Source organism: Amphibalanus amphitrite, unplaced genomic scaffold (genome assembly GCF_019059575.1).
Source record: "Amphibalanus amphitrite isolate SeventyFive unplaced genomic scaffold, NRLGWU_Aamphi_draft 000156F_arrow, whole genome shotgun sequence".
Lineage (NCBI taxonomy): Eukaryota > Metazoa > Arthropoda > Thecostraca > Balanomorpha > Balanidae > Amphibalanus > Amphibalanus amphitrite.
In genome coordinates, this window is record NW_024881651.1 from 717,595 (window position 1) to 732,676 (window position 15,082).

At 52.6% G+C, this 15,082-nt stretch overlaps 1 protein-coding gene across 5 annotated transcripts in view; it reads left to right on the forward strand.

Moving 5' to 3' along the window:
• The window catches only part of LOC122383161 (T-complex protein 1 subunit alpha-like), a 45,122-nt gene that overhangs the window by 29,409 nt on the left and 631 nt on the right, over nucleotides 1-15,082 (forward strand). For all 5 annotated transcript variants that reach the window (XM_043369328.1, XM_043369332.1, XM_043369330.1 and 2 more), the window contains exons 9-10: nucleotides 12,292-12,484; nucleotides 13,132-13,246. In XM_043369328.1, coding sequence (XP_043225263.1) covers nucleotides 12,292-12,484; nucleotides 13,132-13,246 — 308 coding nt within the window. The remainder of the gene's footprint in view (nucleotides 1-12,291; nucleotides 12,485-13,131; nucleotides 13,247-15,082) is intronic.

Sequence of the window (15,082 nt, forward strand, 5' to 3'; positions counted from 1 at the left end):
TTTAAGACCCAGTGTCGGCATTGGTGGTGCTCATAAAACTTTCACTTTTCAACTGGGTTCGCTGTGCCCGTCAATCTTCATACCTGTCCGCTGTCCACAGTCCCCTGTCCGCCGTTTTTGCCAAAGCCCGGGGCATGTCCATCACTGCGTGACGATTTTTCACAACGGAGCGGCCCCTTTTTCGCAATACTGTGGCCTGAGTCGCCCGGCACGATCGCGATCAATGAAACGTGATTCTACGGATGACGACCGTGGGATTGATTGACGAGGCTTGGCGAGGGTGGACTGAACTTTATGTGTCCGGGGTGTGCCTGTGATAGTAAGTTGGGACGGCGGACATTGCGCGGATTGGCGCTGTCGATAACGGTTTTTTTTCAACGTTTATTAATATAGCCACTTGACAAACAGACCGCTCTAACAGCCCGCTCACATCCACCTTCTACACAGTCCCACTCGATAACGGTTTTTGTCTGTCCCTGAAGATGACGATCAACTTCTGCAGTAGGGACGTGACAGAAAGGCGGTGACTGCTGTGTGCACAGTGCACACGTTTTAACTGGCGGCGGACTCGTTGAAACTGCATTTCCATTTGCCCACTGCTGTGTAAGCGCTAAGTATTTCGAATGACTGTTCACTGTTCAGTGTTCAGTCACGTAGGTCTAGAAAACAGTGAGTCGGCTGCGATATCATTTTGCTGTAGGTTATCCCAGATGATAAACTTTTTTAGATAATTATACCGGCAGCAGGGTGCTTGGCCTTTCCATTACCCTTCTGTGTGCGAAATGAAATTTGTGTGGCAAATAAGTTGATAACTGGTTTGGGCTATTGGTGAGACACGCTAAGTTAGGGTATGCGATGGTCTCATGCTGATGCATATTGTCACTGCTGTTGTCTCGACAAATGCATAGATCGTCAGTTTTATTGCCACATGCTCAATTTACAGTTGGACCACATGCCAACGTATTGGAACCATGCGGGAACAATTTCCGGTGAATATGCTTTGTAATATTTGCAAAAGCAACTTCCGCTCTTGCTTCTTAATAGTCAACAGTGACACACTGCAGCTAGTGGACGTGATTTGTGTGCAAAATCGTTTTTCACTTCTATTTATAGGCGACATTTTCCCGCGGACATTTGTCCCCAAACTATATCTGACCGCATGATTACTATGCTACTTAATATGGTTACGCCATTTGTCGTGTTGATAAACCCGCCTCATATTTATCCAGTTACGATGAGTGTTTGAAATTGTTGCTGCCGTTTTTAGGACTGCATCAATGTTGTGGCAAATGATGAATAATCAGCAGCTTTTACCAGCAAGCTTGATGGGGGATTAAGTCTCGCTAGAGATGGCGCAATTTCATTCGAGACGAATGATACGCGGCTGGCATTATTCATAAGGTGCGGTAAGCTAAGCTACCGTCTATGAGGAATTCGGATGTTTCGCTTCTTTGCTTTCTTTAGCTAACTTCCGTAACTTTCCTTTCGCGAACCCGGTCAATCACCATGGGGCGATTGGCGAGGTTTGTGTGTCGAGTTTATTAGCGAGGCCCCAGCGCTGCCCCGCGCGCAGGTGCTTGGCTGGATTGGTGTCCGTCGGTCCATTTTCTGTGTGTAATTTCCGCGTGCGCTGGCTCGTGCTGCGTCTGTGATGGATGCGTCAGGATACGGCGGAGGCGGCCTGACCTTCGGGTCACTGGCGCTGCTTCCTGCGCCGCCGCCGCCGCCGCCGCGGTGGTGGTCCCAGCTCCGCGAGACACGCGGCCGTGGCTGCGGCCCGTGGCATCGCGGCGGGACCTGCGCAGTGTGGGGCTAACAACTTAATCCGACACACGGTGCTTGGTTAACTTACTCGTGTTTTCTTTTCATTATGAACGTACCGTTCCCAGTGAACCAATGCATGCGCGTGTCTTCTTTAGATCTCGGGGATGCTGCGGAAATTGACTGTTTCGTTTGGTAGGGAATGCTAACTATTCCCACTCTTCCTTTCTCTTGTTTTCATATTACAATTTACGATGTTCACCACCCGCTCAATGCACGGTTTGTGCGTGGGCGGCGCCTCAGCAGCCCTGTGCGCCGACCTGTCCTGCGAGCACAGGCTCCAGGGTGCCGACTGTCGACCCCCGGCGGCGGCGGTGGGTCCGGCGGTGCCGGCGGCGCAGGGCGGGGCCGGCAGTCAAGGGCGGCAGCAGGTGTGGTTCGAGCCGCCCCCGCGCCGCCGCTGACCTCTACAGGGGCGTTCTCGTGCACGGCAGGAAGTCTTGTTAGTGCCTCCAGGACGGCTGGCAGCCGGCCTCGGCGCATTCCGAACCCCGATGGAGACAGAGATGTCGGCGGGAGCTGCACTGTTGGCTCGGCTTTGATTGATCTATCGAGGGCGGCGTCTCAAGGTCCTGCTCCCCACTGCCAGTGCGGATACCGTTCGTAAATGCAACGATAACAGCAGTGTTATGATAAAACATTGGTGCTATGCATGCCACGGACCGATATAGCATCCATGCTGTTCGCTATACAGATTTTAACTTCTAGCTGTGGATGGCGATTTGGTTCTCAGCGGCCTTCCTTATCACTGGTGGGCTTATTGATGCAACCTCAAATTAAGCATTTAGTCTTGGCGGTAATAAATCCTTAAAACATATCGGCGATCATACTATCCTGCTTCTTTTCAAAGCTTTACGTACACCAGGTAGAAAAACACGGAACAAATAGTGCATGGACGCGTTTCGATTATTAAATCTTCATCAGCATGACATAATCACAGAGAAAACAAGACATAGCTATATCTTGTTTTCTCTGTGATTATGTCATGCTGATGAAGATTTAATAATCGAAACGCGTCCATGCACTATTTGTTCCGTGTTTTTCTACTTGTCTCTATCAAAGTACACCAGGTAGTTGGCTTCGTTCAGAGTTCCGGCTATGACTTTTTCAAGGATGACGTCACCAGTCATGCCTGAGCACAGCTTATTTAGAATGGTTAATCATGATCGAATGGTAAATACAGGGCTGCCACTAAATGAAAAATACTATTTTACGCTCTACTTGTTAATCGGTCTTGTTCTCGGAGCAGTGAAGGTCGTCCTTGTATCCCAGATAATTTGTCTGCTCATGTCTCCCGCAAGCTGAAACTCCAGGAAGTCGCATTCCTCTGGGATGCTCGTTAGACCTTAACTAGCGCACTGGTACGTTGACAGTCCTTGCAAGCTTACTGTTTTCGCAAATCGGAATACTACTCATCGCGGTGCCCAAGAATGGTCGTTTTGCGAAGCCAATGGTATGCGACTAAGTGGCCGCTATTCCAGTTTGTTGCTAATGCATCGAAGGGATTAACGGAGCAGTTATCGAAATCCTGCGGCTGTTTTTGCGTATGACTTATGACCTTGGTGATTAGAGCGCCTCTGGCGGCACGGTCGCTGACGAAGCCCGTTTTCAGAGTGTAGTCCCAGCGCTCCGTCGATTGGAAGGTGGTTGCGCTGTGGGTGCCCTCCGGCGCTCCTCCGCCATCTCTGGTTCGCTCGTGGGTGTCATTGTGTCGGTCTTGTATCGGTCTCGGCGTCAGCCAGCACCACCGCCGGACGATTTCACCCAATACGGGAGAACCGGCGCCGGTGCCGTTTGTTTCGGTGCGTTTCACCGATGCATCTTATGGCCACAGGTGTGTTGGATTGTTCGCAGGCGCTGGAGGGGGAGCGGTGGGGGCGGCGAGCCCGTCTCATGGTTCCGCGTGCTCTGTATGAATCGGTAATGAGCGGCGCCGGTCTGCCGATCGCTCTGATGCTGTATCGGTAATGGGTTTAATGGCCTGACCTCCGCGCCGGCCGGGCGGGGCGGCGCCGCTGACCTTGTTGCCAGATTGTCAGCGGTGACTGGCAGAAGGCGTCCGGGCTCTCCGGGCTCATGGCATTTCTGCCGGGACACACCCACCCACCGGCGTCTGCAGAGCGGACCGGTCGGGAAATTCCTGCGGCGTGTACACCCCCGCCAGTCGTCACACGCCGGCCGCTGGGAACACCGTCTGTCGCACGAACCCCGTGCCGACGGCACAGACGACAGCCCGCCCGGCGCCGGCGTCGCAGGTTCCGACCGTTACGGGCGCATGTTCAAAGCAGCTCCTACGTTCTTAAAATCTAAACATCATCATCCGACTATCAGCGACAGTCCCTGTGATCCGTCTGCGGCCTGACCATTTATGTCTTTACCTTGCTCTCTACTTCAAAATAAAAACGTTGGCGTGGTATTTTATCTCGCGACTCTGTTTAGCCTTAGTGGGCGCCGTAGGGCCGTAAACCCATAACGTGACGCTACTAAACTAGAATAAGCATGTCGTCCAAGGCCGTGCAATTTATGCGTCTACCAGGTACTAAAGTTCAATGCCAGTATTCAGTGCAAGGTGCTCGTGCCTCCTCCGGTCGACATATCCTCTCTGCGGACTATCTGATCCCGGATCGACAGGCTCCTATCCTATCTCAGATGATTCAGGATCCACACCGCCGAATCTTGTCGGGAAAACGCGCACGATTGCACCAAGTTAAAGACGGGTTAGCGTCGGGTCAGGCGGGAGGGTTCGTTTCCTGCTTCCTCCGTGACCGGCCTCCCCGACCCACGCTGAACGATGCCGCGATTGTGTCGGGTGTGGCCGCTGGGGCCGAGCGGTCCGAGTCATTCAGTCACGATCCGGCCATCAACCAGGACTTACGACTGCCGCGTCGCCTAATGCCTTCACGCTCTCGGCATTGTTGTCAAACATGTCCCCGGGCGCTATGGGGCGACGGCCGCTGCCACTAGTACGGCCTTGGGGCTAATCTAGGAATTAGCAGACCGATGAACCGTGGCTGCTCTCTGCAACACCTGCCGCCCGGAAACCTGTCTGTCCGGGGAGCGTTCTCGACACTTAGTTTTGTGGTAGCCGTTTCTGTCAGTGCTGATCATGAGTGCGGGTTTGATGTGTGTGTGTCGGTATAAAGTCGCGCGTGTCGCGTGGTCCCACGGCCTTGCAACACGTGGCTGTTCTCTGAAACGAGAGGCGGTCGTCCGTTGCCTCACCGCTGACTGACCATAGCTTTCACTGAGGCGCCGTGGACACACGCCATCGGGAAAAGGGCGCTCGGCACCGGCGCGTCCCCGCATCTGTCGCGACCGTCGACGTTTCTCCGTCGGACCAGATGCGAGCCGACCTTTGGCTCGGAGGCGGATCGTCGCAGCGCGCACTGCTGTTCCGTGCCTTTCGCCGGCTGTGTGATTACGTGTGGCTCGTCTCCGTCTGTGCCTCGCGGCTTCGACACTCGCTGATTGAGCCGTCTCCGGTGGCTTCTCGAGCTCAGCAGCGCACGGGCTGGGTACCCCGTTAACGGTCCCTGCCACCGTCCGACCTGTCCTGACCTCTACCGACACCCTCTACGGCTCAGTAGGCACGTGTCCTGCCGTCGACCGTCGGACCGCTCAATCCGGCTGGGCAGCTTCTGTGAGAGCGGCACTGCTACCGGGCACGTAGTGACGTTTGTGCGGCGTATTACCGCGGCGGGTCGGACTAGCCGGGTCGTGCCGTCTGCTGCCGCGTGCCGCTCAACCGTGGTAAGCCGATGACGCCAGGAGCCGTCGGGCAGCCACCCGACAGCCGCCGGATAGCCGCTGTTCTCTGCTCATCTGCTTGGCTCCCACGGCCCGGCGGTAGCGGCTCCGATGTCCCGTGCCTTTCCGATGTCCCGTATCTGCCGTCGGCCGACAGCAGCGGTTCGTTCGGCACCTTTCCATACGTCCTCCGTAGTGTCTTTTGTTCTGCACACGCGCGCGGTGTGTGCGGGGAAGGATTTATTAGCGACGAGCGTCGGAGGGAGGCAGGACTGGCCCACTTTCCAACGGCCCGGCCGGGGAGCCGCCGCTGGGGGCGAATGGAGGGTCCGGGGCCCGTCTACCTGTCCTGAAGGGCGGACCGGGAATGGCAGAGGTACTGTGTGAACAACGGGATACGCCGAAGCCTCTGGTTCTGATGGACCATCTTCTCTGCCATGAGCACTGACCTGCCAGACCCATTCACGTTGTGGTTCGACGGACAGCCCCGCAACCCCGTTCACTGGCGGATCCAGGCTTGCGTTTTGGGGGGGGGGGGGGGGCAACTCATGCAGGAGCCAAACCTAGGGTACCCCTAAATCCTGTTTTCTCATCGGATTTAGGCCACTTATTTTTCGTCACAGCCCTGACACGATGATTTTTTTTAACCCGCGCCCTGCTGGGGGTCCTGGATTTCCACGCCCTGCTGGGGGGGGGGGGGGGTGTTTGAACACCCCCCCTTGTAACTCGGCTCCTGGGCCACGTAGCGATACGCAGAAAGCGGCGTTCGAAAGAGCGTAAAAAATAATGACGAAATCACTTCGGTCAATTTTTTGGTCAGGTCAAAGGTCAGGTCACCAGAGGTCATTGAAGGCAAAATTTCGCCGATTTCCAGGTCGAATGTCGAAATTTTCCAAGAAGCCAACGCATAACACGGGAACCAATAGAGCTACAGCGCCGCGGAAAAGCGCATTCGATAGCCCTATTAACGCCCTTTCTGAGTAATTCTCTCAGATTTGACCTAACGTCAACAGTTTTGCCTGCAGGGGGCAAAAACTGCAAAAATAGCCGATTTTTTCGAAAACAGTTTTTCTGCAATAACTTTTGACCCAAGCCTTGTACGAGCTTACTTTTACCGGCATCGTGTTCCTCTCGTCAAGACGCATCGAATGAACTATGTCTTGACCTTGAAAGGTCAACTTGAAAATTTGACCTCAGGTCAAGGTCATGACCTGACCGGAAAGGGTCATGTTGCATATCAGTCGATCCGTATCGTCGAGCTGAACACATCTAAGGCGTTTTCATCGCTCTAGCATGCCTCTATCAAAAGTTATTTGCGAAAAACTGTTAGATACCATTCGTGACCTAAGATGACCTCAGGGCATAAACAAGGGTCACGGACACCATTTTCAAGTTCAGTGTGTCTAAACCACTTGTAATTCGGTGTTTGGGAGTGTTTATAATGTCTTTCATCCAAAAGAGGCGCATTTCAATTTTCTCCCATTGACTTATAATGGGGAGGTCGCAAAATTGACCTGACCTTAGGTCATCGATATCAAAATTCTGAGATATACATTTTGTACATGCTATTGCTCTTAGCAATCGCTGAAAGTTTCAAAGCGATCGGTCACTCGGTGTAGCTATGACAGACATTGAAAGTTTTTATGAGGTGAGGTCACTTCAAGTGACCTGGTGACCTGACCTTGAATGACCTTGGTCTGAAATTTTCACAACATGTGTAGAATTGATGTATGGTAAGGTGTACCAAAAACGGCGGCGCTCCGCGCCGCCGTTTTTGAGATATTCGCGAAAAACCACAGGGGGGGTGTTCAAACACCCCCCCCCCAGCAGGGCGCGGGTTAACTAAAAAGAAAAATATATAAATGGTAGCCCACCCGACCCATGCCTTTATATTACTTTGTAAACACTTACCATTGTTTTTATCGACCAGTTAAAGGGACCCTCCCACCTTAACATTAGATTTGAGCTGAGATAGCCAAAATGGGGTCCCTGGCTCACAATTACCGGTTTCGGCACGCACTCACAACATCGAGAAATGCCTTAAATCGGAAATATTGAATTTCAAAATTGCAGCATTTTGATTCAGAGGGGCTAATGCTTTTGGATACCCCTTGGAATGTGTGACGTCAGCGGAGATCTAATGATTTTTTAATATTTTACTAAAACGTTTGGTAGCATGCGGTGGTATAGGCTGCTTTGCGCGCAACAAATGCCGCACTTTCAAATAAAGTCGCTAGGAACAGCAGCGGATATCCCAAAAAGTAAACAAAAATAAAAGTCTAATCTCTTGAAAACCGGTGAATATTTTTCGATAAAATTTGGTAGATATTCGTTTTCGCCCTTTCTGAACCTAGCGACATCACTTTCATGCCAATTCATTAACTTTTTTGAAGGTGGGAGGGTCTCTTTAACCCGCTTCGAGTCAGTGCTTGGGTCCCTTTGCGGGCCGGGAGGTGGTAAAACAGCCCTGTCTAACTCGGCTCCTGGGCCACGCCCTGATTGAACTATGTTTCATTATCGTTTGGGGGAGGGGGAAAACGGGCCACTTTAGGCCTCTGGGAAGGGGGCACGGCCCTAAATGCCCCCTCCCTGGATCCGCCAGTGTAAGAAGAGACCATTGGAGCTGCAGTTATGTAGGGGAGAGTGGGGTAATTTGGCCGGTGGTGTAAATTGGCCGCCCCCACCTGTACGATGTCTAATAAAAGTGAGTGAAATAAATCTAGTCTGTATTCATTTGTCATGGGTAGAAATAACTGGAGGACAAATGTCAAAACTTTGCCCCTCGTAGTTTTATTCAAATTTAATAAAACGTTAATTTCATTAGAAAATGGTAACTTTTACTTCTGTTTACAAAGTTGTACAACATGTAGCATTTGGGCTAAAAACGAATTCAGACCTTATAGCGCCATTCTTGGGGGTGTTCAGCGGTTCCAAGAGCAATTTTATCTAATTCCGTAAAGCCGTGATGAATTTATCGACAAAAATTTTCAGAATGGCAATATGGGGTAATTTGGCCGGGACTAGCGGGGCAACTTGGCCGGTGCGCTCATGGTCACTATGCTGGGAGGGCCGAGTTTTCATGGTCAATTGTACCATAATTGACATGATTCATGACCAACTTTGACTACTTTGATGCCTTACTTCCGATTGGCTAACTGTAAGAGCATGTGACGTCATCAAAGGTTACCAAACGTTTTTTGCTAATAAATCCTTACATAAAAATGGCACAGCCGCACAAATGGTCTCATTCTGTTCAGCTCGCCAAGGCGCATCGAATGATATGCATGATGACCTTGAAATCACGTGACCTTGAGGTCAAGCGACCTGATGCAACGTGACCTGAGGTCAACCTTTGACCTTGACTTCTCAAGGTCAACACATATATTTTTCGATGCGGACTGAAGAGAGAATTACGATGGTACTCGAAGTTTTGGCCTAGCTTGATTACTTCAAAAGTTATTCGTAAAAAACTGTGATCGCATCTAGAGCCGCTAATTTGGCTATTTTGACCCCTGTGACCCCTGAGCCAACCTCCAAAATGCGGTAAATGCGTCATAGGACACACGTCATTGCTGAATCTGAGGCTGACTCGCAATATAAAAGAAAACCCCGACCGCAAACTAACACCGGCCAAATTGCCCCACACCCCCGGCCAAATAACCCTGCTAGTGGGGCAATTTGGCCGCATTGCAGACCTTTGTAATGCGTCACAATTTCAATATAAGTAATTACTCTGTCATTTCAAGTTCACTGTCCAGTAAAGTAAAATGAATGCGACACCTGCCAGCGTTGAGAAAATGCAGAAATGTGTCGTCAATTTTAAGTTATATCGTTTTCTAAAAAAAGCGGCCAAATTACCCCACTCTCCCCTACCTCAGACATCAGGGTACGCCCTCAGATGTATGTATAGGACTCGCATGGAGACCTCTTATGCTATAGTGTACTGAAAGGACCCAAAGGAGCCTGTCTATATGGGCTCCCGGAGATAGACGTGGGCCCTCAGGAGCCCGCCGGAGCCCCAATGAGGGATAAGTGAGGGATACCAAGTGCCTGCAATTGCATATTGCATAAGCCATAACGCCTTTACAAATCAATATATTATGCATCAGTGGCAGATCCAAGGGGGGCCACATGGGTCATGACCCCCTTGGTGCCCGGGGGCACCACAGGCCTGTCAGGGGCACCACCGGCCTAGTAGGGGCACTGTGAGGGGCTCCACAGGCTTGTCAGGGGCACCCCAGGTCTGTCAGGGACACCAGAGACCTGCCAGGGGCGCCGCCGGCCTCGCAGGGGCACCATGGGCCTGTCAGGGACACCAGAGGCCTAGCAGGGGTACCACAGGCCTTACAGGGGCACCACCGGCCTTGCAGGGGCACCTTGGGCCTGTCAGGGGCACCACAGTCCTGTCAGGGCCCAGGGGCACCAGCGGCCTAGCAGGGGCACCACAGGCCTGCCAGGGGCACCACCGGTCTAGCAGGGGCACCATGGGCCTGTCAGGGGCCCCACCGGCCTCGCAGGGGGCACCACCGGCCTCGCAGGCATCACGGCATCACGCAGGGGCACCTTGGGCCTGTCGGGGGCATCACGGGCCTGTTGGGGGCACTTTAGGCTTGTCAGGGGCACCACAGTCCTGTCAGGTCCCAGGGGCATCAGCAGCCTAGCAGGGGCACCCTAGGCCCGCCAGAGGTATGTACCACAGGCCTGCCAGGGTCCAGGGGCACCACAGGCCTAGCAAGGGCACCACGGGCCTGTCAGGGGCACCTCAGGCTCCCGTGCCCCCCCCCCCCCTCCCCCCCCCAGATCCGCCAGTGATGCCACACCACGCGAAACACCGCCAACTACCAGCTGCCGCGCCATAAACACGTGCCAACAACAGTCTTTTTTTTAAGGTCGACTCCGCTCGCGCAACTTTTGACTGACCCTCACTGCTACTATATTGCTTCCATATTATGCTGTGGAAAGCTTTACTTCACTAAGTGGCTAAAAACCTCCATCAAGGTATATTTTCTTAGCAATTTTTCTGGCGTTTTGGGGGGGGGGCAAACAGGCCACTTTAGGCCTTTGGGGGGGGGGGGGGCATGGCCCCCGTGGCCCCCCCCTGGATCCGCCAGTGACCCCGTTTCGGTTTTACCAAACGTGTGCATGATGCACTTCTGCTGAGATCACGAAATCGCGCGTGCCGCAGCGGCTTGAACCTGTCGGGAGGAAGTAAGTCATATCCTGGTGGTTTGTTTTGCAATATTGGGACGTGTAGCACGTGATATCTGATACATTCGAGCGATTGATTTATCCACAGTTTGTGCCAGTTTCCAGGAAGGAGAAAGCGATTCGATATCTGGCCGATCACTGCTAAGAGGGTGTTTCCATGATTCATTGTTTGTCTGAAGTCTGAACTGTCTGTCTTTGAGGTGTTTGTGTTTTTGTGAAGCTGAGTACACGGCTGCTCATGATCTCACGGTGAGATCAGAGCTGCAGACAGCAGTGTGACACTACTCTCCGTGTATCTGCTCCTCCGCCAACAGTGGTCCGCCGCCCTTGCTGACATGTTCTAGTCCAATCGGAGCTGTTCAGTGGTCAGCCCGATGGGTTAGTAAGACTAGACCACGGCAGTGGATTTCCTCTGAGGCATCGGCCGGGCCGGGCAGGTTTCCAGTGGGTTTTACGGTGACTGGGAGTCTACGACGCGGGGGTGGGGGCGGTGCACCCGCCTGCTCACTCAACTGACCTCTGCGGCCGCTCCCGCCCGGAGGATCCGCTTCCTTTCTGGGAGCTGCCGAGCGGGGAAGGAAACGCCTGTGCCCAGGTGTCCGGTGGGGAGTGGGGTCCCACCCGACCCAGCATTCCACCTGTCCGGCCTCCGTCATGCACCAGACAACGCACACAAGTATAATAAAACTAGACCCAGTTCCCACAGAGAGCCGCCGACGTTATTTGGCCCATATACCGGGGTCCGTGTTACAGAGAAGGCGAGCCAAACAAAGAAGCCGCGCAGACTGTGTTTCGTAACACCTGCTGGCGCTAGAAGTGGATGTTTGATTGGTGACGAACATTCACGCTTCCAGAGAACTCAATCCATAAGCTGTCTGACTGGAATGGACGTGGACTTGTTTGAAGCAAAAAGTTTATGTGGCAGGAATCTGTCGTTAGGTACCTTGTTGATTCTTGTAAATAGACCAGTGTAAACAGCTCTGAACCCTTTTTGCAGCGGCGGGACTGGTTGTTTCGTTAATCCCTTCTGCTGCAGTGAGAGCAGAATTGGTCCGTCGTGACCACTGCCGCTGTGCATGGGTGCAGGGCAGAGCCCTACCGTTGTCCGGCTGGGTATTCCACTTGACTCGAGCACTGATTCGTGTAATGAGTAGGCTTCGGTACCGGGCATTCCGTCCGGTTCAAATCACCTCGTGTAATGGGCTGCCACTGGCCGTTTGTCATTGTCACAGCGCCCGCAGTCACTCGTGCCGGATGGAGTGGGGTTTGAATGAGGTTGGCAGAGGCCAACCTCCCAATAGAATGTCAGTTGAACAGACCTGCACAGTGCACACAATATAATATTACCCTGCACGGCCATTTGAAGTGTTTTTTTTTTCCACCGCGCTGGCTCAACCTGTAAAAATCAAGCTGGCTCGCTTCCCTACCTAACGGTCACGCTTACCGTATCTAACCGTATCTAACTGTGTTTGACCACCCCGTACCCATCTCTGACCTCCCCTCTCCTCTATTCAGACCGGCGGTGCGGACGGCTGCCTCCATCATCCTGCGCGGCCCCAACGACTTCTACTGCGACGAGATGGAGCGATCGGTGCACGACGCGCTGTGCGTGGTACAGCGCGTGCTCGAGTCCAAGTCGCTGGTGGTCGGCGGAGGCGCGGTCGAAACGGCGCTCTCCATCTACCTGGAGAACTTCGCTACCTCCATGGTGAGTGCGGGCGGCGAGGGAGAGGGGTGGGAGGGACTGGAAGGAGCCAGACGGACTTTGCGTGTTCGGAGGAGGCTGCTGCCTGAAAGTTTTTCTCAAATGTTTATTTTTTAGTTAATGTTGGATTTGAGTGGTGATAATTCAGCGCTGTTTTGTATGTAATGTTGCGAACTCCATATCTACTGGCTGGCTTAGGAGATAGCCCTGGATCATCTCTCGCTCATGGTGGTTCTGTGACGGTGTGTCCCCGATCACCAACCAGTGTGCGCGCTGCCTGACATGATGCTGCCATGATGACCCGTCCTGTTTATAGAAGTACTAGTTAGTCATTATTTCCAGGATGCTGATGTTATCGATGGCCCATGAGACTTCACTCAATATACCCTGCATGAGACTGCTGGACCGCTAATAATAGTGTGTGTTTATTATTGTCGCAGCGGTACCGGCCCCGGTGAACAGCAACGCTGGCTTACTATGATGTCAGGTGGACATACCAGAAATTTATTCATGCCTAGGTAATGTGTCGTGACAGTATATGCTGTATCGTGGCCTGACATTGCCGGTGGCATTGATTGCCTCCTATACCCTCTCGCCCTCCCTCCATCTCCCCGTTGTGCTGTGTTTCTGACCCCCTTCCCCATCGACAGAGTTCCCGGGAGCAGCTGGCCATTGCCGAGTTCGCCCATTCGCTGCTCGTCATTCCTAAGACACTGTCCAATAACGCGGCCCAGGACTCCACCGAGCTGGTGGCCAAACTGCGAGGTAAGTAACGCGCGCACGCGTATCAAGGGTGGTGGGGTAGGCCGGTGGTGCCGAGGGGAACAGTCTTCAGGGTACGAGCGCCGGATGATTGTCGTATAAATGACCTCCAGTTGTCTTGACAATTGTTACTTTAGATATTCCTATTTTTTATAGTTACATACTTTCAACGACTAAGTAGTAGCGTCAAATCGAAAGATTCGCTCCTCCCCAGCCACGAGAGCGAACGAACTTCCCATCGCAGACTGTTAACTGGATCTCAGCGACATCTATAGCGTTAGCCGGTAGTACTCGTTGGCTTCTAGCCGGTTGATGGCAGCACCGTCCGGCAAAGCGACTCGCATCCCAGCCAGCGCAATGCAGTAAGGATAAGGCTCCCTAACGCCCACATTGCCAATGCTCCTAAAGGGAACACTCAGAAATTGTTGCGTGTTTGGACCGCCGTGGTGTCAAGTTGAAACGACCATGACCTTCCTGGTGTTCTGGTGGCTGTACCCGCTCGAACAATAAACACTAACCGGGCGGTGGACAGGAAACAAAACAGTGCCCAAAAGGCGCGACCGATGGCCGTATTCGTGGTCAGCCTCAAGTCATTGTGTCAATGGGTGGCATTCAAGGCTCTTCGGAGAGGTATTGGGAGGCTGGTTAATTTGATCTTGGGCTCAGTGTCCCAAAAATATATTTTGGATTGGGTGTCGGAGGGGAATATTCGTCACTACAAAAAGGGCTGAGAGTGGAAAATTGCCAGTAAGGAAGGCACAAAAAGAGCGGAAAACAGAGATCAACAATTTATTTGTAAATGTTGGGGAGGGTGCGGGAGCTGCGTTATAGGATGATTAAATAAAATATAGAGGGAGGTAAAAGGTACACGCAGATGCTCCTGATTGGTAAAACAGGGAGTGAAAAATCGCTCTGGAAAATTGGGGGTGAGAGTGGAAAATTATTTTGATTTGGGTGTCGCTTCCCACCCAAACTGGCGAATTTTGGGACACTGCTTGGGCTCGTCTCACGATTGCTGAGTAAGTGACTCGCCCACAACGGCCGAACGCTCGCGAACAAATTAAATCCCGGGGTGCTGACTGGCCGAGAGGGGTGCGCGTGTCCAACTGCGCCTCGGGCAGTGCGAATTAATCACCTAGACACGCTATGATTGCAGTTTTGTCTTGTGCCCGCCTGTGGGCTCCGAGGAGCCGCTTACGAGGCAGTTCGCACCGAGCGGTAACCGGAGCCGAGGGGGGCAGGGCGCGCCCTGGTCGAGAACACGGCGCTCTGCTCCGGTTACCGGGGAGTGGGCTGCTGACCGGTACTACCCGTTCTCACCACTCGGACGCCGCTGGTGCCCGTGGTGCTGAGGGCGTTTCTGTGCCAGACTGGGGCCGAGCAAAGTGTCGTACTTCCTTTTTATGGAATTAAGTAGGATGCATTGCGACGCCGCTGTTGTCGAATGAGTATTGGTGCTAACAATTATGTTAACGGCGCTTGGTAAGATGAGGTTCGAAGGACTTCTCTGACGCTACATTTGGTAAAATGGTTAATGCGTCTTTTGCCGTCGATGGCGTGGTCTGTGTCATCCCGAATAATTTAGTCAACAACACTGTTCAAAATTTATTCAAATTAGCCCCATTTACCGACTTTTTGAACTGTTAACCTGACCTAGGGTCACCGGGAGTGGAAGGGAATATGTATAGGATGCTCAACAGGGGTAACTCCTGTACCCGATTAGTATTGTCGCCTTCTTATAAGAAGTGCACTGTAATTGTTTGCGAAATGTATAATGGAATCTAGGTTGCGACCGTTAGTGCATTGTGGGACTTTCAATGGACCAGCGGAAAATGTTGG